Consider the following 27556-nt stretch of genomic DNA (forward strand, 5'->3'; position numbering starts at 1 on the left):
AAGAAATGATCATCTTGAGTAAAATGGGCTGTGGTTGATAAATTCCATGTGGTGCTAAATTCACCACCTCATCAGGAGGTCCTGATGAGGTCCTGATCAACTTGGTGCATCACTCTCTGCTATTCCAGACTCCCATTGGGTGATACTCTAATGGCCCTGCTAAGTAAGCTGGATCTACAAAGGGACCAGGATGGATGACGCTATTGGAAGGGTGAAATCGGAAGTAACAGCCATTGCAGCCATCCAGTGTTATTCAGAGCAGTCATCCAGAGATTGCTTTTCTTCAGCATGAAGGAGGAAGTCTGCAGCTGTGGAATGGGCTACTGTGTAGGAAGACTGCCAAACCAAACAGCCTTGTTAAAAGAAGGAAGTCAGGGTGCGATATCTCAGTACACGGGTGCCCAGAAAGCACTGCATTTATGATAAATTTGTACTGTTTTGCTGTCTTTTTACTCCAGACATTCTAATGTAACAATGCAGAGAAGATAAAAAGTTCCACTGGAGAAACGCTTCTTTTCAGTCATTATTACTAAGTGACTGTAGGATTTCCTTTTATACACCTCCAGTACTTTTACTTTTGATGCTTTTGATGCTGTGCAAAATAAAGTTCTTATTGGGTAAAATTTAGACTACAGGAAATTTGCAGAAATGTCATTTTCATAAAGAAAATCCCCTAAATTTACTTTAATGAAGGTTTACTTCTATATTTTTTAAAATAAACAACACCAAACAGTCACACGAGGACAGCAAAGCACAGCATATTTGTTTCCCCTTGGTCCACCGGGTGTCACCTCACGTCACATTTTTATAAAAATTGAAAGAAGTCACTGCTTTTATATGAAAAACCCAACATTTCAACTTTATTAACATCAAGATTTTGAAGACATTTTTTCTCTGCTTTTAATAGAAAACAGATCGTTTATACAACAGTTAGGACCCCTACAGCACAACTATGAGAAATGAATCCTTTAAGTGGGCTGCATCATTCAAAAGCCACCTCACTGTATCTTTCAATGAAAAACGCAGAGATGCATCAATGAACAATGATGTTGTTCTCTGAGCCTGCTACACAGTGATAAAAGAGGTGAGTTATCTGTGGTGGCGATCCCATTTAAATGCATCCTGTCAATGTAAAATCATGTATGCAGATGCAAAGATGAGTGAATATGTGAGATATGACTGTCTTGTACTGTAGGATGTTGAGTCCATATTCAGTGTGCTTTACAACAACTGGGCTGTTTTTGTACAAACACAATGTGGAGAATCTTTGTGAAATGAGTATGAGCGTCAGAAACCAGGCTGCATGTCACAGCAGAGCTTTTTCACATTAGTAACCCCTAATGTTAACGGAGGGCCTATTTAGCTTATTTCTAGAAGCATTTCCCTGTTGTTGTTGTTGCAGTTTTTGAAAAGTTTGTAGTCCACTACAGGAGCATTAAATCATTTACAATAAAAAAAATCCTTATTTATCTCATATCCAGACACCAATAAATGTTTGGCCCACAGGAAATTTTCTATGAGCTGCATTTAGGCTTGGGTGATGTACCCGACTCAGGCTGAGTCTGCCTCCCTAAATTCAGCCACAGGTCCACCTTATTTGGACAAGATGCCAGCTGTTGTTGGACATTTGGGTCATATCTGGCCCACACAACACTCGTTTTAATGTTAAGCCCATCTCATGACTTTTATCCATGTCTGGTCCACACAGGATCTGCCAGTCATAAAACATGTGGCACATTTGTAGCCTTAAAGCAAATTGAAGTCTACTAACTTTGTGTTATTTGAACATTGCATAAAAATACCAGGCAGTTTAGTGCAAGGTGAAACAGGTTAGTTTGCAGCATTGTGGTGATGTTCACAGTAATGCATGATGTTGACTGTGCAGAGAAGCTGCAGTGGCCACAGTCTGTGCTGGTTTATATCAGAGATAGCAGAAATCAAATGAAATTTAAGGTGATTCACTCACTGAATTTCACCTTTATGCCAGCTTTGTAGTATCTGGGTTCATGTAACATCACCTGATATCGTTTTGAATTCAGTTGTGTAAATCCACAAAGAGCAGCGAGTACTGGCGTCGCAGCAGCAGCACATTTGAGCTGATCACAGCTAAGCAAAGAAAGTCTACCAGAGGTCCTGACTGTGTTTCCCTACACTGCAGTGTGTAACTTGTGCTGTTGGGTTTTTATGGCATTTGCTGACAATAACAGAAATAAAGAGTGAAGTTAATCCTTCAAGGAGAAGCAACAAAACCAATCTGATTAAAATTCATCCCAGAATATTGTCTGTTGTTCATTTTCACGATCCCTTTTTTCGCTTCTATTTCCCCTCATTCCTCCAATGGACAGTTGTGTATGGCTGCTCCTTTCTGAGCCTGGCTCTGTGAGAGGTCTCTTCCTGTTAAAAGGTAGTTTTTTGTCCTCACTGTTACTAATGTTGCTCACAGAGGATCTTCTGATGTTGGGGTTTTATTCTTTTTTTCTCTCCAGGTGTCAGAATTTCATTTTTTACGTGTGGAGCACGAGCTCTGCATTTGACGTCACACTTATTTCACAAAAACACTCATGAACAGGCCATCTGTGTTAGTCTACCTGAGTCCACAACTTTTCCAACTGCTTCATTATTCTTTTGCTGAAAGCCTCCAGATCTCTGAAGACTCTGAGAACATTGTTTAATGACAAAAAACTCTGTACATGCTTGCAGTTCTTCAGATGTGATGAGTCTTTGCACATTTATAGCTGTGATGTATTTCATACTGCAGGTCACAAACCTTATTTGCTCAGTTGATCTGTCTAGTAGAGATCATCATTCTCCAAGTTTCCCTCTAAATAAGACCAACCGAATAACGATAAACATTAGAATATCATATCTGTGGTATAAAATAAAAAAATCATTAGCAGCTGTGAATATACGGCGTCCAGTATTAATGACTTGGATCATGTTGAAAATACATGTCCTCTATTAAAAATTAAGAAAAATAAGAGAAGCAAATTAAGAAAAGACCCATTAAGACATATAGTAACCAATGTAAGTGATCACAAAATAAACTCTAATAATGGCTAACAACATAGTCATGATGGATATAAATGAAAGTAGCAGAAAAATAGTTTTTGCTATTTTGAGGAGGCAGAAATTGGGGAGTCGCAGGGATCAGAATGAGGCATGAGTACAGTACGAGTCTTTCAGGGTTGTTTTTTGGGAGGTTTTTGTGTGGGGTCTGTGGCAGAATCATGGCACCAGTCCAGGAGGGGGAGGTCATCACATCGCCTCTCCTCTTTCCATTAATCTCTCCTGATTCCTGCTGTGGTCATCTCCTCATCAGTCCTCTTCAGAGCCTCCTCATCAGCCTGCAGGGGCCAATGGAGCAGAGTGGATGTGGCTCAGAAGAGACACAGATCTCCTCTGAGGGCTTCTTTCTGGGCAGGGTTATGTTGCATAGTGATCAAAGCTTCCCAGGTACTCCAGAGCAGCCCGGTAGCACAGCTGGTACTGATCCTAGAGACACAGAATAAGTTTTGATCAGCACGTAAGGAGGATTATAGCAGAGACAAAGTTGTACAGTAAAGTGGATTTATTTTCATTAGGAACTTCAGGTTTGCCGCTGCAGTGCAGCAGCAGTTTATAATGTAAATATGTCACAAACATAAATCCTGTTCTGAAGCTTCCGGCTGACCTTCTGTTGTTTTAAAAAATTGCCCCAAATACCCTGTTAATTATCCCGCTACACAACACTTATATGAACTAAGCCAACCAGCGGTGAGGTGAATCGTGATCATAAAAAGATTTGATTTGGATCAGACCAATTCATTGATAGATAGATTGTACAATCGATAATCTTGTTTTCAACACGGTACAGTCGTGGTGACTTAAGTTTCATACTCACTAAGCGATGTGACGTTTGTGGTTTTAAACAGTTCCACAGTAACTGTGACCTCCACAAATCAGAGATCACAGACCTTTTACAGGAGCACCTGCCATTGTTTCACAATCCAAGTTTACTTTGGATGGATGCAAAGTAAACTTTATTTAACCTTTATTTAACCAGGAATGTCCCGTTGAGATCAAAGACCTCTTTTTCAAGGGAGTCCAATATTATGGCTCCTAATCAGAATGTGGATGGGATTCTTACTCTTCACTGTTGAGCTCTGTTTCACTCTAAATGGAGCAATTTAAACATCATAATGTATTCACAAACTGAAACCTTAAACTCATTGACAAAGTTTTACTGGGTTGCTTTTGCGTTCAGTGGACTGCCCCCTGCTGGTCATGAGATATAATGCAGGTTTAAGGCAAAGTCACTTTTCATATCTGAAGGCTACATCAGAGACATTATAAGGTGGAGGTGTGGAACTAAAGCGGAACAGAAATCTATGGGAGAACTCTGTAAACTCGGCGGTTGTCCCGCCCTTCCCTAACAGACCCATTCAACAGATAAACCAGTAAACATCTGCGCTGTGCATTGTCAGCTGTGCATTGTGGCACAGCTGACAGTTCTGTGTAGTTCTGTGCACTTCGTGATGTCGATCAACATGTTTGTTTATTGCTCTGGCAGGAGGAGCCATAGAGACGTGGATTGTGTCTGCACAGATACTAATGAAGCCACAATGTTGTGTTGCTTTTTTGAATTTGTAGCTAGAGATACAGCCAAGATATGTTATTGTTTGGGGAGAATCAAAAAGATGTGTTATATTCTTTTATGTGCTGTTTATGACTGTGCCCTTGTGATGAACGCCCCTGCATCACACTGATACCTCTGTCTGCACCATAGCCGGTCTCTGAGTTCGGAGAGTCTTGACGGTCTGGAAGAGGTCGACCACTCCTTCATACCTCATCCTTTCCAGAACGATGCTCAGAGTAATAAACACACCAGTCCTCCCAACACCAGCACTGGTAAACATACATTAACATTATTATACTGAAATGTATCACTTAAAGCTTCTCGTGTCAGATTTTGACAACCAAACCGATTATACACGGTCAAACATACACACGCTCTTAGTTACCTGCAGTGAACAGTGATGGGTCCATCTTGTCCGAATTGCTCTTTAGTTTTATGCACTTGGCCAATGAAGTCAATGAATCCCTCCCCGGTTTTTGGCACTCCTTGCTCTGGCCAATCCGTGAACTGAAACTGCCTGATGGTCCTCGATTGACCATCCTGGTTAATATGCAGGAAAATGGAAAGAAAAAAGGATAAATGGCTCACACAGAACGATCCCTGCCTCCCCCACCAGCTGGAAAGAGTGTACGAGTGATCTGCAGTCACATTCCTGCTGCTGCTAAAAGAGAACCTACCCGGGCATCAGTGACTTTGAACTCTCGGAGGATGTACTGAGGCATGTTGTACTCGGCCATCGGGTCCACAACAAAGTACTGGTAACGTGCAGAGCGCTCAGCAGGCCAGTACTGATGGCACTTTTCCTGAAAGATGGAGAGAAGATGATCGCGAAATGCATAACTGACTTGGAGTTTTAACACTGAGACCAAAATGCAACGATTAGGCCTCAGATTAGTGTGAAATGGGCAGTGGTTTCTGTTGCTGTCAGGCTGCTTTTGACCACCACGCTTTTTACTCACAGCACAGCAAACAACTCCAGTGTCTGCTGATAAAGGAAATAAAAGCAGTGTGACACTTCAGCACCAGCTTCTTCGAGGACTTTGATAACACAGAGACTGGACAAAGGCTGATGTGGTGGAACAGGAGCATTCAGTTGAAAGCAGGTCATTGCTGAATTATAGCAAAATGTGAGTATCTGCATGTCCTTATGAATCATCAACACGGCTGTTTCTTGTAACATTTAAAAGTATATGACAATGAACTCTATGCATCGATGTTGTAACATACACAGAGCTGGAGAAATCCTGCATGACATGAGGCAGGCTGTAACGTCGAGCTCAGCTGATCTCACAGCTCGTCCATATCAGCTCAGCCCAGAACTATTTAAGCTGCCAGCCGCTTTGCAACCCACCTCCATGAGCAGCCAGAGCAAATCCATGTTGACATATAAAATCACTGCACATAACAGCCTTTTGTTTTACTGTTTATTATAAGACTGCATATTTAATGGACCTGAGAGGTGTGATGATCAAATAATAGATTCATACCTAACTAAAAAGCAAAAACAGACAAAACAAGAAGTTACAATGACAAAAATAAAAAAATTAAATTAACTTAAATTTTACTGAATAAAAACACGTCTTTCTTCATTTAAGTAAAGCACTATATTTTCTGCATATTCAAATTGTATATTCCACTTTTATACGCACTGATCCAACCATCTTTAGAAACCCATTACTGGATGGTATTTAGGAGTATATTGAACTTTTTGTCAAAGACTTTAAATCCTTGACAAACTTTGTCTTTACCAGTAGTTGAAAAATATTTATCGTACAAAATCCCACAGCCAGATGTTTCAAGCAGAGCCTTATGTGTTACGTACAGATCATTATACTCTTTGAAGTGTCATTCTACTTTGTATTAACAGTAAATTCAGTGTATACGAGTTTTATTAAAACCAGATTTGGCAAAATGTAGAAACATTTCATGCTCCTTAAAAAAAAAGAAAGCATTTTTACTCATGTTAAAAATATACATGTGTGTATGCTCTGCCCTCCTTTTCCCTGTGGAGCCTTTATCATCACTTTCATTCCAGATTTCTGCTTGATGTATAGAAACGATTCAGATCTTGCATTGTTTTCAGTGCAACGTGACATAAAAGAAGGTGAAGCTGTTTTGTATTACCCGTCCCATCTCTCGGAGTTTAGTGAGCATCACTACGATGGTGGAGTTGTGCTCCCACAGCATTCTCCAGAAGTCCTCTGTGGTCTCGGCTAACGGGCCCTGGGTGGCCATGTAGGCTTTCTGCTGCCTGCAAATGGAAACAGAGACACAGAGCCTGTGTTTACTCCTCTGGGCTGCAGCAGCTCTGCTGCTATTTGGCTTCAGTTTTCTTCCACTTCAGCTCTGCTTCAGAAAATCACTTTGGGTTTCTTTCTGTAAAGCAAAGTGACAGCAGTTAAATAATCTCACTGTTGCCCACTCATATTATCATGAAATGGACAGAAATCGAAAAGGTTTAGTTTGATCTGTCAAGGCTGCGAGTGAGTTCGTACATGTACAGTCCAATGAAAGCAAAGAAATATCTTTATTCTCATCTTCTTACCTGATTGTGATTCAGTAAAGTAAACCGTGTATGATTTGCTTAGCCAGATAATCACCAGCTGCCCCGAACTAATTTTACCTGCTTTTTCATGTCAGTTAATGATCGACTCAGTGCTCCCAAAGAGATCTGTGATTTGGTTTTAGGAACTTGGGGGTCCGGGTATTTCGGGTGATGACCGACTTTGCCTGGCTGGTTCTGAGACACGTAAGCTGATAAATAATACCTTAGAAAACAAGAACTTGCTCCATTACAATGTGCAATGGATCAAGTACATCTGCCTAAAATGCTCATTATGAATTACAGTCATGGTTTTTCACAATTCGTGACACTGCAAAAATAAAAGAGTTAATTTAGCTGCGGCTTCACCACATCCGGACAAGAGTTCTGGGCAATGACATCCCACAAGTGTTGAACGAACCTCTCAGGTGTTAAATATTTAATTTCACATACCCCTTTAAAGAAAATTTGATGAGTCAGCTGCTTGCTAATGTGTGCGCTGATTTTTAAATAGTTTTGCTTGAACACATAGCCTTTTTAACAGCTCTGTTAAAATGACAGATGCCACCCCAGCTGCTCCGCCGGCTCCAGGCGATCCTCTGCAGCTGGACACCACCAGGGGGCAGTGTTGACGCATATAACAGTGGGCCTAGGTAATTCCCACAGACTTGCATGCCTGGGTGTGTTTCTGTTATCTGTATATATCAGTGCTCTTGTGTGACACTGGTGGTTGGAGGCTTTGTTGTTTTTGGCTACATGTTTGTCCTCCTCTCACAAGCAGTGGAGCTAATATTTCAATACTCCATAATACAACAACCAAAACAAATAGGAACGAACGCTGCTTATTTTGATGCTGTCACTTTACCTGCTGAGCGCTGCTGACTGACTGAAGCATTTAACCAGCAGCAGCTGGTTAAAGCCAGATTGTTGATGAGCACTGAGAACAGTTTGAACCAAATGTTACTAAACTGTAGTAGCCCTAACCCTAACCCTCTAAAACAAAGCTCTGAATATTAGCATATATGCTAATATTCAGAGCTTTGTTTTAGAGACAAGGCTGGAGTTATTCTGCCTTTTTTTCTACTGCCAGCAGAAAATCAAAAGCCAACGTGTATCAGCCCGTCTCTAAGAACTCTCTGGATGTTCATGTTAAGCTGATGTCACTTAAGCCTCCTGGGATTGAATACAAAACTTTGGATGCTGCTTAAAATGTAAATAAAAACAGTGTGCAATCATTTGCAAGTTGGAAGCCTGAAAGCTCCACATTTCTATTCTTGGAGTAGAGTGGCTTTGCATGATTTGCAGTTCAAAATAATCCTTATTTACATTGTTATTGTTATCTTGGCTTAGCCCCCCTTTAAGGCAGCTTGTATCTAAATGGCTGACTAAGGCTTTAACAACATGTGGTGCAGCTTTTGTGACTATATTGATCTAAACATATGTATAATATGTCGTGTTACAGGGATGATCTGATATCGTCGTGTTGGTGTTGATCCAGGATCAACATTGCAAGTGACCAATCACATTGTTCTGACGTTATTCTTTGGCGCGCCAAGCCATTCGTGCATTTATGAAGTTCCAGTGTTGCAAGGACAATATCAGTTCTGCTTAGCATTTATTAAAGGGTCAGGGTCCGTTGATCGGCGGACAGAGGCGGTTTCTTGCAGCTTAAGTACAGTTTTTTGTTTTACGGCATTTTTTCCCGAAGTCGCAAAAGTATGACGTCACAACATTCTGATTGGTCCTGGAACAACATTTACTATGTTGATCTGGGAACAACACCAACACGACCATATCAGATCGTGCCATCATACAGAGCCAAGAGCAGAAAGGGTGCAGCAGAATATAGTCCTTATTTAATACACCATTAACCATGAATTATCGCATCCCTGTGCTGTGTGATGGGGCCATCAGCTTGCAGCACTGCTGAGGTATTATTATTACCAGGTTGTTTGGCTATCTGCCTTCAGCTTCTCTGTTTTTGTTTCTTTTCTAAGGTTGAGTATTTCTCATCTTCCTCACACCACAAACAAATGACGGGCTAATCAAGCACAGTAATAATTTGGTCAGCGAAGCATTTGGTAGTGATTTTGGCGCTGTGGGCAGGTGTCGGCTCCTGCTGGACAAAAGAAATTTCCATTTCCATAAAACTTGTCAGAAGATGGAAACATGAAGTGCTCTAAATACCCTGGTACAAGCTGTGTTCACTCTGGACGTGATAAAACACAGTGAAGCAAAAAGCACCAGCAGATGACGTGGCATCCCAAATCACCAAAGAAAAGCAGTAATGCAGCCTCTGATTCAGGACTGTGATGGTGTAGCACTTTTCTTCAAGACACTTGTGTGTGACAGCTTTTAATGTTCCTCACTCTACTACTTATGAAGCGCTCCCAAATTCTTGACAATCCACAAAAATCGGTGGTCATCTGTCGCTTGGGTTTAATGATTTTTTCATGAATATACTCGCTGCAAACAGCCATTTGAGCAATGACCTTCTGTGGCTTCCTTTCCTTGCAGAGGGTGTTGATGATCATCACCTGGACAACTTTCAAGTCAGCACACTTCCCTGTGATTGTGTCTGCTGAACTAGACTGACAGATATGTGGTTCATATTATTTGAAAAGCAGCCGAAATATTTCAATAATTTGAGATACTAGACTTTTGAATTTCTTGAGCTACAAGCTATAATCATTAAAAGCCTTTGAAATACCTCAGTTTGTATGTAATCAGTATAGCATATGTGAAGGTTTATCTTTTTGAAATTATGAAAAAATATGTCAGTTAAAATTCTACATGAAGCAAGAGTTTCAGGCATACTCGCTGACAGAAACGAAAGCCAAATCAATAACCCAGAAAAGTTAATAGAATAGATTTTCCATTAATATTAGACAAATTAAAGCATTTCAGTTAATAGTGAGAACCACAACAGAGTTCTATCAAAAGTTAATTAAGCAGGAAGCAGATTTCACTGTTGTAACTTTTGACTCATGCAGAGTTAATAACATTGTGGTGTAAGCACTCGCTGCCTTTGTATCTCGCAGCGCAGTAAGTAGGAGAATAACGAATGGCGATACACAAAGACGTCACCGGGCATGTCCACTAATCATCATAATCATGTGCATTCCCCTCACCTTAATCTATCCTAATCCATGCTTCGCTCTTTAAAGGCTGAGCTCAGTGAGGGATGGAGCTCCCGAATCTCACTCCGCTCTTAATTACCGACACAGGAATTAGAGAGGAATTACACGACACCCCTGCCTCTTTCCGTTGCCTCCCTTTGGTGGGGGGTACTCAGGGGACTTCATTAGGTGCTGGGAGCCAAAAACAACATACACCCACCCTGCATGTAAAATGGGAAGTCCTGACTCATTAGCCACTGCTTTCTGTGAAAGTGCGCTAGAAAACTTTCAATAAGTCTTTTCATAAAAGAGCCCGTGATTAACGTGATGTGTGACAATATCGGTGCTAATGTTGTGAGAGACATGTGTACTGTTTATGAAATCACATTGTGACGTGTTGGGCTGAATGTGACTAAGAGTCTGAGGGACACTTTATGCTGCTAGGCTAATGTCAGAGTCACTCTGTTTATCGTGTTTCTGGACAAAGATTGGGGAAGAGATGTTAGAAAATAAACATCATGTTGTATTCAGTTTGGTAACTGTTTACCAAGGCCGTGCATTGAGGGCACTCATCAATAACTTTGGAGTCATTTTCCAGCTGAAATCTATACAAACACAAGTTGTTTTTTGCAGCCGACGACCTGCTGGCCATTTCAAAGAATTTAATATTCATCTGTGCTTATAAATAAACAGCACTGTCTAAACATGCTTTCTACACCTGAAGTAAGGGGAGGTGACGGACTGTGATAGTGCTCAGTGATGCATCTCGCAGCTGTAAGCTTACTGTAAACAGAAGACAATGTTAGCAGACTGAGAATCATCACTCGCCGTCATAACTTTCAGAATAAAATCTGAGCAACAACATGAAAGTTTGTGAGTTGAATTTTAGCCCAAAGCTCAAGTGACCAACTTTGTATATCCTGAACCATATCATCATGCGATCATACGAGTTCTGGCTAAAGCTGTGGAGACGATCATGACTCGTGTTGTCACATGATCTTTTGGGCATCGTGCTACATCGTAGAGCTCCAAATGCAGACTACAGGAATAAGTAATATGAAGCATATAGACTGCATGTTCTTCAAATCAGCGTTACTTTGAATCTCAAATTCATGCATGTCTCTACTTTACTATGTTTTATTGCAATGTCAGTGTTTCCTTGATCCAAGAAGACAATAAAATAAACTTAACCTAAACTGTTTTCATTATGTTTTTGCACATAAATGTTGATAGAAATAAGAAAAGGACTGATCAGATTTCTGGCCTTCATACTGAGCTATGATCACACAGGCATTAAGCTGAGTGTCTCCTCAGTTCATTTCCCTTCTATAAAGGTAGAAAACCCTCAAGATTTCTTCATGTCCAAAGACAGAACATGGACACAGACGGCAGTCGCGTCGTGGACCTGTTGGTGTAATCAGTTCATTTCTCTGACATGTCACTGATCTCAAACAGCCTATCCATTCACAAGAGGTGGAAAAAGTGGGAGAATGAACAGGCCTGTCAATAAAACCAATTTGTTTTGACAACTGACACAACAAAGGGATGTGAGGCGGTGAAACACCGGACTCCATGTCAGCCTGTAATTTAATGCTGTCAGCTGCCACAGAGAAGGTCCAACCCCCGGCTCATTAGAGGTGCAGCAGCTGAGCAGAAATGCGCCGCACTACTCATTTCTGTGAAGTGATTTCTGTGGGCTCACCTGTACCCGTCGATGAAGCTGGCATTGATGTAGTCAGAGCCCTCCACCCCTCTGATCGGCTGCAGGCAGACGCGAGTAGACTCGAAAGGCATGATGTTCACCAGGCGGTTCTTGAATTTGTTGCACGGCAGGTTGGCACTGATGAATCTTGAGGTATGTGCTTTAGAGTTGGCCAGTTTCTGCAGAGACAGAAGAAAGGACAGGTGATTGCAGCTACACGGCAGCATCCACTGTCTATCATCTGCCTCTGGTCTTTATAGTGCTAATCCAGTGTGGCGCGTGAGCAAGGTTGTTAAAGGGCACGAGGAGCTAACGTTCGTACTGATGCACGAGAATGATGCACTTTGAGACGATCCTTTTTTTCTCTGACTTCAAATGAATGTCGGATACTGTTGTGTGTTGAAGCTCATCCTGAAGATGCTGAAAAGTCAAAACAAATCCTGAAACATTTAGTGTGAGCCGACAGGCCTGTGACAATGCAGATCAAACCAGAGAAATAAGATGTTTGGATGCAAACCTAGCTGCGTGAATGATTTCATTCTCAAATTTTTCTTTTCAGTTTCGGTGGGGAGGAGGTGTTTCTTTACTGACAGGCACCAACTTGAGACCTCTGCACTGCAAGTGCAAGTGCAGTGAACTGAGGATCAAAACCTAATCATGCTCTGTTTAGATTTACAGCCACCCTGCTTGCATTAAAAAGCAGCATAATACTGAATGCTGGGCATTCCCCCTGCTGCAGGACAGAAGCTGCTTAAGCCACTGCACTTTTGCTAAAGCAGTTGAAGACAGTGGATTGCTGCAGATCATCCCGTATAAAACTATCTAACCTGGGATGACCTTATCTCCCGGTTTTCCTGGCTCTTGCTCTCCCTCTGCAGCTCCCTCTACTCCAGCCTCATCAGGAGCTCAGAAGTTAAGCTTTAACAACGTCTCCTCTGAGAAGAAGGAAAATCTTCCTTCTGCCTTTGCTTGCACTTGAGTATTACATTTACATGAATTTGGAGAGACTGTACAAACCAGGCCATGATAGCTATACTTTTACTGACTGCAATGTTGTAGTAACTGATTCTGACTTTATGATTTAAAATCTACCTAAAGTAGGCTGGATGGATATGAGTCTTGCAGATCCCCGTATTCCAAGGGACTCCAATTTAAATAAACAAAAAATGCTTTTACCCTCATGGCATGGTTGTGTCAATGATCCATCCACCCATCCCCAAAACCTGTTTAATATTTTTCTCTAGATGCATTAAACTGTTTACATGTAGTGAATCTGACTCTGAGACTACTACTAGCACTGCAGTCATTTAAAGCTCATTTCTTTTATTCTTAATTTGCACTGAAACATGGTAACACACAGTGTGTGTACTGTACATTGTTATGGAATGACCTCTAGTTTACTAGCGGACAGAAATGCAGTGAGTTTGCACAACAGAGTGAAAAATCCCAACAGAAGGCGTTTGGGTTGGACTCCTATCACCTTCTCCTCAGTGATGATCCTGAAAAGCCTGTAAGAAACTAAAGGTGCAGCTGCTCTCTCATCTTTTTCCATGACTTAAAGTGTCTGTCATTGAATCCAAGCACAGTCGAGGCAGTTACTGTATGTGTTTAAAGTGCTTCCTTAAATATACTGAGTGCCCAAAGCCGTACAATCGTAAAGTCCAGATCTGCTCACCTTAAACTCCAGTTCCATAGCTGTCACCGCCTCTCCAGCGGCCACCTGGGTGAGCTTCTGGATGTGGGCGTACAGGTTGCGGGCAGGGACTTCTGTGTTGCCACAGACTGCAGCTTCCAGCAGGGCCTCGTGGACGAATATGTACTGATCCTCTGTCTGCACCATGTAGTTCCTTTGAGCTCGCATGCACGTCACATGACCGTATATGTCCACCGACTTCTCGTGTTTCATCCTCTCCAACATGGCGTCAATCACAATAAAGCAGCCCGTCCGGCCCACACCGGCACTGATGGGAGCACAGAGAGGAAACACAGGCGTCAGACCAGAGATCCCTGAGCGCTTTACATCTTTCCCCTGACCACTGTGGCATTTCCACGGGCCGGGAACAGCATCGAAATCCTCATGAATACCAGTCCAAACCAGTTACAAATGGGTCCTCGTCCCTCCATAAAGATTCACTGAGAGACGAGGCTGGCCTTTAACATTATGGAGGCAAGGAGGGGCTCATTGATTCCACTTTTATGTCATTGGTTGATCAGGGTGATTTCGTTTATATGCCTGCTTGCTCACAACGCTTACACGTTCTGGATTTGTCTGTCATGGTGCACAGAGATTCACGATGGACCTTAGAGTCTCTACACCTCATTGAATATTGCTCGGCTTGGATAGGCTGCTTTGTCCTTCTGGAGACACAAGCATCAGTAAAATCTTCTTTTACAAGGCCGTTCTTGGTCTTTCTTATTGACCTACACATGAAGGAAATTATAGATGGTTATTGTCTTTGGTTCAAAGACTTATTCGTGGCACCTGCACTTAAAGCTCACATTAAATTATAAAAAAGGCCATTTTAACTGATCTGGAGGCAGATCGTTAAAGTTGCCTAAACTAGTTATTCTGACACAGATCAGCTACGTTTCCTCAGTTTTGAGCTTTACGATCATGCACTTTTTACCTGTTTCTTGTCTTTTGCCGTGTTCATAATTCGTTTATGATACCACTGCTGAGCTTGGCCAGGAAACTCTTGTAAAAGAGATTTTTAATTTTAACAGTAAAAAGGTAAATAAATGATGATATAAATTTAAAAACTGTGAGTTAATGGAGCTAACAAACTGCAGTCCGATATGGAAACTTGTTTTATTCTATTGTGTGGCAGAAGTAAAGCGATTACTCTACAACCTTGATTTTAGTGAATGGACCAAACTGCTGTGAGCCATTTGAAGAACAGTCCATATCCAAAAATGTATTGTTTTGAACATATAAACAGGACAAGAGCTTTCAGAGTATATCATTGTATTTTTTGCCATTATTTGGTTCCATCTACAATGTTGTGCTGTGGACGACGAGGCCCACAGATTGCACCGTGAGCACTGCAGGATGTCAGGGTTACAGGATGACTGTGGGTTTTAAAGTGCAGCTCAGGACCTCTGCATACGTGCTCATGTACTTATTGTGTTATAAATAAAAATACCTGCAGTTTATATCTAACATCCCCTTATGGGAATATATGAATTCTGGATTTGTGCTGCAGAATTGGAAATGGAAAAGCCAGATACGGTTCTCTGACTTTATGGAAATGTAATATCTGTTCCATAAGGAAGAAATATATTTGCTTTTTGTGTCTAAATTTGTACAGTATAAGCAGACCAGTCATTTGAGATGCAGAAAAAAGAAGAAAAATCTATTTCCTGCTCACCTTAGAACAGTTTCCATCCTTAATGTTAATAAATGGGTATTTTTTTTAATCACTGTTATTTAATTATAAATTGTTAGTTAACAAAATTAACAAACATAATAAAGTGTAGTAGTTATTAACTTGTTTGTAGAACATTATTGTATCTGATTATTAAAATGATAAAAAAGCAGTTTCTGTATTTTTTAATTTTATTGACTGTTAAATACAAAATAATGAAAGTTCCTGAACAGTTAATATAAGGTGAGAGTGCAAAATGAAACCATACATTTTAAGATTGTACCTTTTATGTTGTAACTGGTGTTTTATGCAGGTTGATAAAAAACGGAGGAAACAAACATCCAAAAGCTGCCGCGGCACATGGGAGTCCCTGACGACAGCTATATGTCACTTCCTGTTTCTACACGACCTTCAGCAGTGTCCGTTTTGAATTTTAAGCTGACTTTGAAAGGACGGCAGAGGAGAATGAAATCACGAGGGAACAGTTCGTTCATGCGTTCAGCATGTCGTGACATTAAAACGAACCTTCGCTGAGAGCAGACTAATGAAGAAGAAAGAGTTCTGCTGGCCAAGAGCCGCATAAAAGCGGAAACATTTCCAGGACAAAGAAAAGCGTATAAACGATATTATTATTTTTTCCTCCCAATGCAGCAGATGGCCCCGCCCCTCCCTGACGCCGGTCCTGCCGCAGGCTTCTTCCTGTGAAACGGGAGTTTCTCCTTCCCACTGTTGCCAAGTGCTTGCTCACAGGGAATCATCTGCTTGTCAGGCTTTTCTCTGCATTATTGTCACATGAAGCACCTTTAGGCAGCCGTTGTTCTGATTTGGTGCCATATAAATCTGGTGGAGAAGTATAGATGTTAGAGTCTGTGTGTTTTGCTGGTGTCTGAGTCCTTACTTTGCAGGCTTAGCTTTGTGTTTGGGTCTTTCTGTACTTTAGTATTCATAGTTTGGACTCTGATACTCACGGACTGGCTTCTTTTGTTTGTTTGTGATTTTGGTTTATTCCATTCTTATCACCCTCAGTGTTTCCTCACTGTATGTTATGTTGTAGTGTGATGTTTGTTTATTTAATAGTCCTTCTTTTGGCTATTTATTTATTTTGTCTTTCTGATAGTTTTACTTCTCCTGTCCTGTGTTCAATTATCCATGATTATCTCATGTGTAAATCTATAATCAAGCCGTCCCCCTTTATCCATGTCTTAGCATTTATCTACCCTCCCTGTGTGGCTTGTTTGTGTATTTCGTCTTTCCCCAGTGGACTTACTATTTTTGGTTCTGTGCATGAACCTAATAAATGTGTTTTTCTGTTTTACCCCTGCCTGCTTCTGAGTCCTGCATTTGGGTCCCTTTTCCTGCACTATATGACAGCAGAAACAGGAAGTGACATCCATCCAGCATAAGGGACTCTGTTCCCTCCATTTAAAGACAAATAAACGACATTTTTTGTAAAGTGAAATAATGCGTTGTTGGCGATTCTTTTGTAACAGGAAGGCTGTACAGTATTCTGATTTACAGAATCAAATACATTTCTGTTCATTTGACCAACTTAACTCATTCTTGTAAACAGATCAATGGATTTCAATTATAAACCATGTTGTATGTGAACACATGAGACCATGATGAATAACACACTGCCACATTAGGGCGTAGAGTAAAATATGCACAGTAGTTGTTTTTCTCCAGTTTCCTCCGTTTGCTTTGCTTTTTCTTTATTACAGGTTGGAGACTAAATGCAGTATGAGCTTTAGATACTGAAGTATTTCAGTGCTACACTTTGAAATCACTGATCCCACTTCTTCACAGAAGAAGTGGTGTGAAGGTCCTTCAGACAGCAGGGAGGGAGCACGCTGCCTACAGAAAACTGGACTGGCTTTTCAGATCCTTGCCCCTGTTGTTCCTTTGATAAGTCTGGTTTAAAGCTCCCCAGATCAGCTGGGTTGGTAAACATGAGTGTGCTGTGTGCAGCGTACGAAAACACTTTTGAAGGATTTCTGTTTTCTTTCGGCACAACACATTTTCTTTGATGGGTTAGCTGTGAGGAACGTTCAGCACTTAAAGCAAAGTATTTAAACAGAATCGCTGCTCTTGGCTTAAAGGTGTTAGTATGCTTTGAACAAACTAGGTTGCGACTTATTGTCCAAGCATGTCTAAAGGCAGATTAATGTTTACACTGGAAATTGGGGTGAAAAGGCTTCTGTGAGAGCTTCCTCCAGGCTGCATCTCTGTCTGCCTGATTCACCTCTAGCACTTTGGTGTATTTGCATTTGTGTTCATAGAGAAATAAATTGCACAAATGCAAATGTCAGGCACGGACGTACCAACAGTGTTTAAAACTCACTTTTATCTTCGTTCTAAAATGATTGCGCCGTAGCTGAGAAAAAGGTTCAGCTGGTTTTGTAACAAGATCAATGTTAGCCTGAGACAAAGTTAAAAAATATTAGAAATTTAGGATAATATCAGACTTCAGCTACAACGTTCTCACACAAGACTTGAATAAATAAATGAATGAATTACTAAACAATACAGATCAACAGATGGAGACAGAAAACAGGCAAAGCAAATAAGTATAATAAATCAATATCACACAGAGTAGCTGTGAAAACCTTGCAAGATGCAAGAGCGTGCATGTCCCTTAAAGGGGGCTGGTTACTGGTTTGAGAGTTGCATACACGAAGATGGTTTCCAGCAATGTCACATGATCTGAAACAATAGTTTTTGAGCATGCTGCAGTATTTGTGTTAATGTAAGATAAGGTCTACCTGCAGTGAACCACCATGGGTCCGGCATCTTGAGGATTGCAGGACTTGATTCTGCGTAGAAAGGCCAGTGTTGGGGTCGGATACTCAGGGACTCCATGGTCCGGCCAAGCCAGAAACTGGAACTGTCGAACTTCTCTTTTTTCACTGGAGCCATTCTGTTGACACATTTACTCAAGTTTGTCACTCATAAAAACAGACCCCAACACACTAATGTGATTATGAGGCTAAAAGATTCACTGGCATAAATTCGATTATCTGAATGATTAATGCAAGAACTTCTTATTATTTGTGCATCACAAATGCACTCTGAGCTGCACTCAGAAGCACACAAAGTGTCCTTGGTGTATGATGACGTTTTCATAGCTTTATCAGTGACAAACATAATATCAGGCACAACACATTTTTTTTCCCCAATTCAGGCACCAAGGCCACAATCTGCTTAGACCAGGGGTGTCCAAGCTCGCGGTCCATTTTTAATTGGCCCGCAAGTAATTTCATAAATAGAATAGCCGCACTTGAGTGTATTGCACTTCTTAGTTTTAACACCAGGGGGAGCTACTGTTGATCAAGGCAGTTGCTCCACCAAAAAGGACATCACAGAAGAAATTTACCCCCAAGTTACTAAACAGGGCAGAACCAAAGAAGCGAAAAGTAGAAAGTGAGTGCAGAAAATTTCAGACACGGTGGGAGAGTGAAGATTTCTTCAAAGAACTCAAGGGGAACCGTGTCTGTTTGATCTGCACTGAGACTGTGGTAGTTATGAAAGAGGATAATGTACGACGTCATTATGAAACCAAACATCAGGCCTGTGCATCCGACACTGGTGCTGAGCCAGAGCAGAAAGTAACTCTCCTGCAGGGTCAGCAGCAGTATTTATTTCGTGCTCAAATTGTCCAGGAAAAGGCTCCAATAGCGAGCTATGGGGTCGCCCAACTCATCGCGAGACATGGCGAGCCTTTTTCAGATGGAGACCTCATCAAACATGGAAACCATGTAACACGGCCTCGTTAAAGTCACCGAAATAATGTGTCCGAAAAAGTGCAGAACTTCAACAACGTCAGCGTGTCCAGAAATCCAGTCGTGCGACTCACTGAAGACTCGTCAGCCAACATTAAACTGCAACTTTCTGATAAAGCTGTGCTTTTGATTTTTACTCCATCGCAAGCGATGAGAGCACCGATGCTCAGACGCCGCACAGCTGCTAATTTTTCTGCAGGGAGTGGACGAGAGCACGAGCGCTTTAAAAATATATTCCACAGTACCCGTGTGTTAATAAGCATGCATGTGCAGATACACATGCTTCAAATATCAATGATGCGCATCAATTCTGTCACTACCCTGCTTTTGCACCACTTTCTTATCTGCATTTTTCTTGTTAACACACAGAGTAATACAGTAAAGTTAAGGTTATATACCTAATTTCTAGTAAGTGGCCCCGCCCCTCCTATATTTTTATGTATGTGGCCCTCAGTGAAAAAGGTTTGGACACCCCTGGCTTAGACTCTTAAGTACTTTCTAGACAAGAAAGAATATTTTCTATCCTTTTAAAGCTGCGGAAGCCTTAATCAGCACGGAGTGCTGCAGGGATGACCTTTTTTGTAGGCCAACCCAGAAGGTAGCATGTCTTTAGCATCCCAATGACTCCTTTGTCAGTTCCTTATAAAAAAGTATGTGGCTTTTGGATTATCAGAGAAAAAAGGTTCTGTGGGAAACACTAGTTTATAATACTTGCACACTGGTGAGCAGAATTAGGTCCATGAGCTAAAGACATTTTGTGATTTGCAATTGCGAGAGTTCAGCAATCTGTTTGTTAAGTGATTAAATTATGATCCTGTTTCCATTTTTCCTCGGATGTATGAAGCAGTCTCAGATCATTTTACTGAAATTGAAAGAATTTGGACTTGTTTTCGTTCTTTGTTATGCTTCAGTTTTTATTTGCTTTTGAACAATGAAGGATCTGGAAACGACTGATGAAGCGAAACTTAACAAGCGGATAAAAAATGACTCTCCTTTGTTTGCTGAAAGTAAACTGAATATACAGGGTGAAAATACAGATACTTAGTTTATTAGTATTGGTGTTTAATTTTTCTACGTATTTTTTATATGTCTGGGTCTACTGTTAGTGAAAAATAGTGACTGATGTGATTTAACCTCCACCAGGCGGTTGCCAAACTGCATAGCATAAATTTAGAGATAGGTTACAGTTAAGCCGTATGCTAACGAAGCTTAATCTCAACAACAGAAGATTCTAACTTTTAAGCAATTTTCAAACAGTCCAGTGGACTAAGATGTGACGCTGGCTTCCAGCCATACCACCCTGAGCACACCCAGTCTTGTCTGAGCTTGGAAGCTAAGCTGGGTTGGTCCTGGTTAGTGTTTGGATGGGAGGTCGCTTGTGCAGCTGTGGGCTCAGTAGACAGAACTGGTCGTCTACTAATTGGAAAGTCAGAGGTTTGATCCCTGATCTGCAAGTCAAAGTATCCTTGTACCAGATACTGAACCCTGAGTTGCTCCTGGTGATCTGTGTAACTAAATGAATCAACAGCAACATGGTGGTCTTACCTTATAGAGGGCAAACGTTCTCACACTGTACGTAGCCAGCTCCAGCGTGTCCAACATGGTCACTTGAATCATACCGTACGTCTCCGTGCCTCGACTGGGCCAATACTGGTCACATTTCACCTACAAACAGAGACAACGTAAAGGACTATTTAGCTCTACAACCAGTGGTGTTGGAAGTGGAGTAGGTGTTGATAGAGAGATTGGTTGGTGCAGTATCTGCAGTGATGTGACTGCTGTGCTGGACTCAGCTGGTGAAAAGAGAGAGCTGGAGATGACCTTACCTTTGGCCTCAAGCTGTAGACAGTGACTGAAAGAACAGGATCATATATGCACATGACTGAAACAAGCACCTTTCTAAAGGTGTCTGGTCTCAGGTAATACCTTGGTATCCCTCTGGAAGAGCTGAAAGAGGGGGCTGGGGAGAGGGAGGTCTGGGCATCTCTTCTGAGATTGCTGGCCTGTGACCTGGACACCTGAAATGTGGCCCTTATTTGCAGTGTTTTTGGCCACCGTTGGTCTAAACGAATGGTATTGACTCAGGGTAAGTTTGGCTTCCTCAACTACGTTCCACTGTAGACGGTGGAACTTGTGGTATTTGGGGCACAGCACATTTACCAGGGCTATATCAAAGCTAAAAGTACCATAAGTATTCTAGATTAGGCCCAGACATACATGCCATTGGGATACCTTTTTTATCACATGAACTACCAGCAATATCGGGAGAGTTGGGTCGGGTGAAAGCCAGATTTGTTTTTTCCTACACATCAGGAAACAGCCCGGTGTGATGGATATTTAGATTCTCTAATGTTCCTCCATCAGATAATCACGAAAAAGCTCAGGGCTGTGATGCCTGTGTGGAAACAGCTTCTACAGAAAGTAGTAAAATAAGTCCTTATGCATGCTACATGTAAGGATGGAGAACTCAACAATGCTCTCACCTGATTCTCCTGATATATTCATTCCTATATGAAAATGGATTTGGAAAAGGACTCAGTGATTACATTACACAAGATTAGACCATAATCATAATCTTAGACCCTCACAACCCCAAGCTTGCAGGATGATTTACTTCACATGGCCCCCAAATGATTATTGCCAAGGAAGCTGCATGTAATAACTAATAAGAGAAACTTGTTGGTGTGTCTAATGGCAGCCTCTGATTGTATAGTCTGTAAATAATGGCAGGATGTGTTCATTTGATTGTGGGCCATGCACATTAGCAGGAAGTGTGGACAGACAGGTTGTCACCTCTGCTCTCAGGTTAGAGAGCATCTAATATTTGCTGCGCCTCTGGTTGAACCACAGAGGCTGTTATTGGCTCTGGCAGAGGGCTGATGGCCACTGTCACAAATAGTAATGGCACAGTGCTGTGGCACTCAGCTCTGCCCTGTGGTTGTGGAGTTATTAACAGTGAGAATGAGGGTTTCACATCATTACTCACATGAACGCCGTTTCTACCCTGCTACCTGCCATGTGATTCCACAGGCGGCGTGCTGCTGCTGAGCCAAGCTCATCAGTACTGCGAGTGAGCTACGTTCAGAGCAGTAAATCAGAGGATCGACAATCCTCTTCCAGCCTCCTGTCTTATATTCTCCTGTTTGTAATGTATTTTCCATTGTGAGAGAATCAATGAATTTCATCCAGACAGCAATGGAGCAAAATATTAGAAAATATATCAACTGTGCTCTGATATTCTCAAATTATGGGTTGCAGCAAGCCACCACCTCTCTCCCTCCATCAGCTGGGATGATGCGTTTTTGTATGACTACAACATATTGTGTCAAAATCAAAAATGCCTCTTTGAAATTTTCATCAAACCCAAAAACCACTTTATTTGTAAGACATTTTGCTCTACATAAAAGACAGGTTCACCTCCACTGCACCTGCACGCTAGCACGATAGTTAACAGGCAATGGAAGTAAAAATGAACATCAATGCTGAAGGAGAGGAGGAAGACCGAGTGCTTCGTTACTGAGTTTAAAGTGAGGCCCAATGTGTGTCACGTTGTATCCACATACCAGCAGAGATACGGAGCTGTGGATGTGAAACGTCCTTGAACTGAAAAGAGGCATACAGCTATAGCACAATATGTTTCTTCAAGCCAAATCTCAAAGTGATGGAGCTCGAAAAGGAGCAACACAAATAACTGACCAGGGATTTTTAGTCTTTTTGCAACTGATGCTCTTTTTGGGGGTCGCTTCGTGTCAGAAGTTTGTATGGTACACATAAACTTGATGGTTGAAGACTTTTTTGTAGTAGCAGAACATTGCACTGATAAGCACTCCTGCCTCACAGGAAGAAAGTTCCTGAAGATGCTGCTGTGCAGATTTGCTCTGCCCGCTTCCTCACACAGTCCACAGATATGGTGTCAGGCTCATTGGTGATTCTTAATAGGTCACATGCAAGAGTCTATGCTTGTCTGTCTTTCTGCATTAGTCATGTGATGGGGACTATCAGCTTGCCCAGAGTGTATTTCACCTGAACAGCCAGGATAGCCTCCAGGAGATATGGTCCATGTGAGCCTAAGCTTGATAATTAGGAAAGTGAATAGATGGATGCCAGAGGACTAAAGCAGTCTGACACCCTTGGTTCACACACAGTCACTTACGTGTCAGGCAACTTTGTGCAGTTTGTAGTTTTCTAAATTCAACTGGACATATTCCTTTAACTTTAACTGGCAAAAACTTCATGAAGTTCTTCATAAATAAAACTGCAGCTATTAGTGAAAAAACATTTACAGCTGTCAAGTACAGCAACTGTAATAACTCCTGATATTTACTTATATTATAACGTTAAAGATTTCTTCCTCTAAACCATCAATGTGGCTTTCAGACCCCATTTCTAGAAGACCGCTCAAAGAAGCTTCCCCATTAATTATTGTTTTTAAATTTTAAATATGATGAATCTATTGCTTAATGGGCTACAGTCCACGGGCTTTTAAGGTGCTGCTAATTAAACCGTTACTTTATAAAAGCCTTTACTTGACTCAGCTGTGTAAGCTAACCACAGACCAATTTATAACCTTCCTTTTATTTCAAACGTTTTTGAAAACGTAGCTGACAAACACCGAACTGATCAGCTGCAGACAAATGTTTGAGTCCGATTCAGAATTCATCTCAGCACAGAAACAGCATGAATGAAGGTTACAAATGATCTTCTTTTGAGAGTCTCCTTCATATACTTTATTTTTGTAATTATGTACCGAACCACATATATATTATACATGGAATCACAGGGTTATGTGCTGGGACCAGGTCCACTTACATTATACATGCTCCCAGTCTGGATTTGGGAGACAGCCTCTCTACATTTAAGATCAGGCTTAAAACTTTTCTTTTTAGATAAAGTTTATAGTTAGGACTGGATCACATGACTCTGCATGCTCTCTTAGTTGTGCTGCAGTGGGTCTAGGCTGCTAGTGTTCTGTTATTGTTTATTGTTCTCTGTCTGCATTAGAGCTGCAAGTCTGCAAACATACACAGCCAAAGTGCACAGGATGCTACAAGCAGAGCGTCCCTGCATGTTAGACAGAGGTGTGTTTAGTGTTTATTATGTGTTTTTGATTGGAACTGCTGTAAAACAGACAGAAAACAACGTTTTATTTCCATTAACACCAGCCTCTCTCCTTACTCGCTGTCTAGCCTGCTGAACCTCAGCCACTGTCTGTCTCTTATCCACCACTCCAGATTTGAAATTTGACATCTTTCCCACTTTTTGTGCTTCTATTCATCTGGTTTTGTCTAGGTCGCTTGGTTTTGAGGTTGTTCAGGTTGTTCTGGTTTCAGATGCCCCACGCAGGAGATTCTCCCAGAGTATATAACTTCTTTAACCCCCAAAAAATAGCCCTGAAGGAAGTGCCAGAAAAAGCTTTATGTTTAGGTTCAGGCCATAAAAAACTGTCTGAAATGAATGGAGCTCACCCGTGACTTCTCCTCCAGGCGAGTCATCATAACGATGGTGCACGTCCTCTGCTCCCATACCATCCTCCAGAAGTCACTTAGCGTCTCTGGCAGCGGACCCTGGGTAGCGATGTAAGCGTTCTGTTTCCTGTACCCGTCAATGTAGTTGGCATTTATATAGTCACTACCTGGAACTCCTTAAGCAAGAAGCACAGTTGGACATAATGAGCAAACAAAAACAAATGGCAGCAGATCAGAAAATGGAGGTCGACTACTGCTTGTTTCTCACCGTCCACGGGTGTGAGGATGACCCTGGAGTGGTCGTAAGCAATAACATTTGCATAACGGTTCTTTGGCTTGTTGACCTCCAGGTTGGAGTGCTCCCAGGTGAACTGCTGTCCTGGATCAATAGACTGGACACACAAGCGTTGGGAGTGAGAGGTGGGTGAGAGAGCATCTTTACTCTTCTTTGAGAGAAGAGTGCAGGCCGATATATGTGACATAAATTCATCATCCCTCCTTCAGCCTGCAGCTCCATCACCTGGTTGATCTTTAAGCCCCTGAATCCACATTCCACTCCTAAAATCTCATCCACCCACCCACCCACCTACTGGTTCGGTGTGTGGTGAATCAAGGAAAGCACTGAGGTGAGGTTTAGGACAATGGCCTTAGACATGTCTTTTTCCTCATATGAGACTGAACGATGGGGACCACTTGCATCATATTTAAAGTGAAGAGATAAGGACCTGTGTTCGATTTTATTTCTCGGTACCAACAGTAAGGCAGAGGCAGGAAAGCAGTCAAACTCTAGTGAGATGGGGGTCGCTGTATTATATGAGCCGGCTGAAAAGCACCTGTGAGCAGAGGTAGAGACGCAGAGACTCACAGGAGAACAGCAAAACAAGTTACTGCTGAAGCCTAAATTATGCAAAAGTATAATGATCAGAGGCTCAGGAATGACTCATCAACTACTTAAGCTGCATAATTGAATTTGCTGAAATATGTAGTGCAGAGTCACTGCTTCAGGTGACATTTCAAAGCTGAGCAGGATGAAGTCAGTGAGTAACTACATTATGTTTGCTACCCTGATATCAACCTTTAGCTACATCATCTTGTCGGAACAATTTCATTGGACAATTTACGTATAGATTTGAAACAGTAGTTGAATGCATGGTTGGGCCAACAGAAAATATCATGTCAAAAGGAAATTATTGGATTACTAAGTGATGTTTATTGAGTCAAACCAGGTGCATGAAGAAGGCACAAATACTTCCAGCAACACATAAGAAGGGCACTAGAGAGCAAGGTCATGCCACATGTGCTGTTTTAAAGAAGCTCTGCAGAAAGTCACTGTTTTTAACAACTCCACTGAGCGGCTTTTTGTTTATGCAGTCGCCCAACAAAGGAAAGAACCTCAGTTTAATGTGGGAGGAAACACAAATCAAATGAACAAAGTTCATTTTGACCTGATGAAGAAACCAGTGTCAGCTTTCTTTGTTTTTAAGTTGCTGCCTAATCACCCGGTTTGGCTATTAGTTGGGGTTCAGTGACTTTGACAGGCGGACTTGAGGAACCTGCCAGTCTTTCAATTAGCGTGTGAGCCGTTCTGCCTCCTTTACCTCTGCTGCACTCGTGAGCTGATATGAACCAGGCAGGTTTACTGCCTGTTAACAGTCTCTATCGATTGCTGGCTGTGAGCACAGGCACAGGTTTAACTGAAATGGCATTCTGCATACTGTTATTCTTGATTGATCTTTTATGCTCCAACTGCTTATCTCCCATCACCTGGAAAAAAAGAAATCTCACACACACACTTGTAAATAAACACACAGATACCGATGCACGGGAAAAATGAATCGGTGGCGAGGGCTCTAATACCCTGCTGCTTTTTCTCTTTCTGACTGGCTGCATAGCTGCTCAGCGCTGCGCTCTACAACTGATAATAATGACAATGGGGAAACAGGTTGAAAGCACATCTTATTTAACAGCCTGTTAGGTAAGGCTTCCAGTACACTGCACTGACAAACCACTCACATTACTGCTAATGTGCTCCGCCTACATGTAGATCAGTTACTGCGATGACAGCGTAATCACTATCTGCGCTTCTACAAACAAAAAAAACAAAGCAGGTAAACACAGAGAGAGGAACAGGCCTCTGTGAAGCACATGCATGTGACAGGGTTAGCTCACACTCAGTGTGTGCAGATTTAGTGGACTGCAATTTATAACTGATTTACCTTTAATACACTAAATCCCCCCAAACGGCACAGGCACACATTACATCTATTTTATTTCACACTGTTGTTCAAACATACATAAATGTGTTCTTTGTTCACATCTTCTACAACCAGGGTTTTCCAAGTACGCCTTGTTTGCTAATTGCAGCCCTCAGCGATGTTTTGTGCGGCTTACAGCTGAATGGAAAAAGAAACTACTATGAATGTCATTCAGTCAGAGTTAAAGTCACATAAATTCATGATTACGAATGAGTACATTTCAAACAATCTAACCTCGGTAGAGGTTTAAACACTATCTATGTACAGGAAAACTGGTATTGGCAACATAAACCATCAAACATTAGCCACAAGTAACACTTACAAAACCAAATTCCAAATCTAAAGTGATTAGACTGACCAAAGACATTATGGGAGATATGGACAAAACAGCCAAGATTACTACGGGAGTTTTACGCTCCTCCTGCAGGCATGCATTTGGTTAGAGTGTTGATGTCGCCTGTGTTTTTGGTACTGTTTTAAACTTGCATTCATTGCAATGGCCACAAAAAGTTGAAGAAATAAGCTGCAAAACTATGTTTTAAGACTTTATACTTTGTTACAGATACGGACATCTGGAGACTCGCTAGTAGTCATTCCTGTTACAGTTTCTTAAAGTCCACCTAAATTATGCTGCCTGGGTCGTGTGCATAGTTGGTGCATTGTACAAACACACAGCCATGCTGACCATCAGCAAAGACCAACTAAATGCTCAGC

The 27556-nt window shown here is 41.6% G+C and overlaps 1 protein-coding gene across 27 annotated transcripts in view; it reads right to left on the minus strand.

The window, feature by feature from the left end:
- Positions 1–1752: 1752 nt before the first annotated feature.
- ptprfa (protein tyrosine phosphatase receptor type Fa) overlaps positions 1753–27556 on the minus strand; it is a 361887-nt gene continuing 336083 nt past the window's right edge. For all 27 annotated transcript variants that reach the window (XM_026143460.1, XM_026143474.1, XM_026143473.1 and 24 more), the window contains 11 exons: positions 24856–24979; positions 24588–24763; positions 20668–20787; positions 18106–18260; positions 13654–13939; positions 11979–12157; positions 6740–6866; positions 5293–5418; positions 5001–5155; positions 4749–4884; positions 1753–3492 (listed from right to left, as the gene is read on the minus strand). In XM_026143460.1, the coding sequence (XP_025999245.1) occupies positions 3424–3492; positions 4749–4884; positions 5001–5155; positions 5293–5418; positions 6740–6866; positions 11979–12157; positions 13654–13939; positions 18106–18260; positions 20668–20787; positions 24588–24763; positions 24856–24979 (1653 nt within the window). In that variant the 3' untranslated portion in view covers positions 1753–3423. The remainder of the gene's footprint in view (positions 3493–4748; positions 4885–5000; positions 5156–5292; positions 5419–6739; positions 6867–11978; positions 12158–13653; positions 13940–18105; positions 18261–20667; positions 20788–24587; positions 24764–24855; positions 24980–27556) is intronic.

The sequence above is a fragment of the Astatotilapia calliptera genome, chromosome 15 (assembly GCF_900246225.1).
Source record: "Astatotilapia calliptera chromosome 15, fAstCal1.2, whole genome shotgun sequence".
NCBI lineage: Eukaryota > Metazoa > Chordata > Actinopteri > Cichliformes > Cichlidae > Astatotilapia > Astatotilapia calliptera.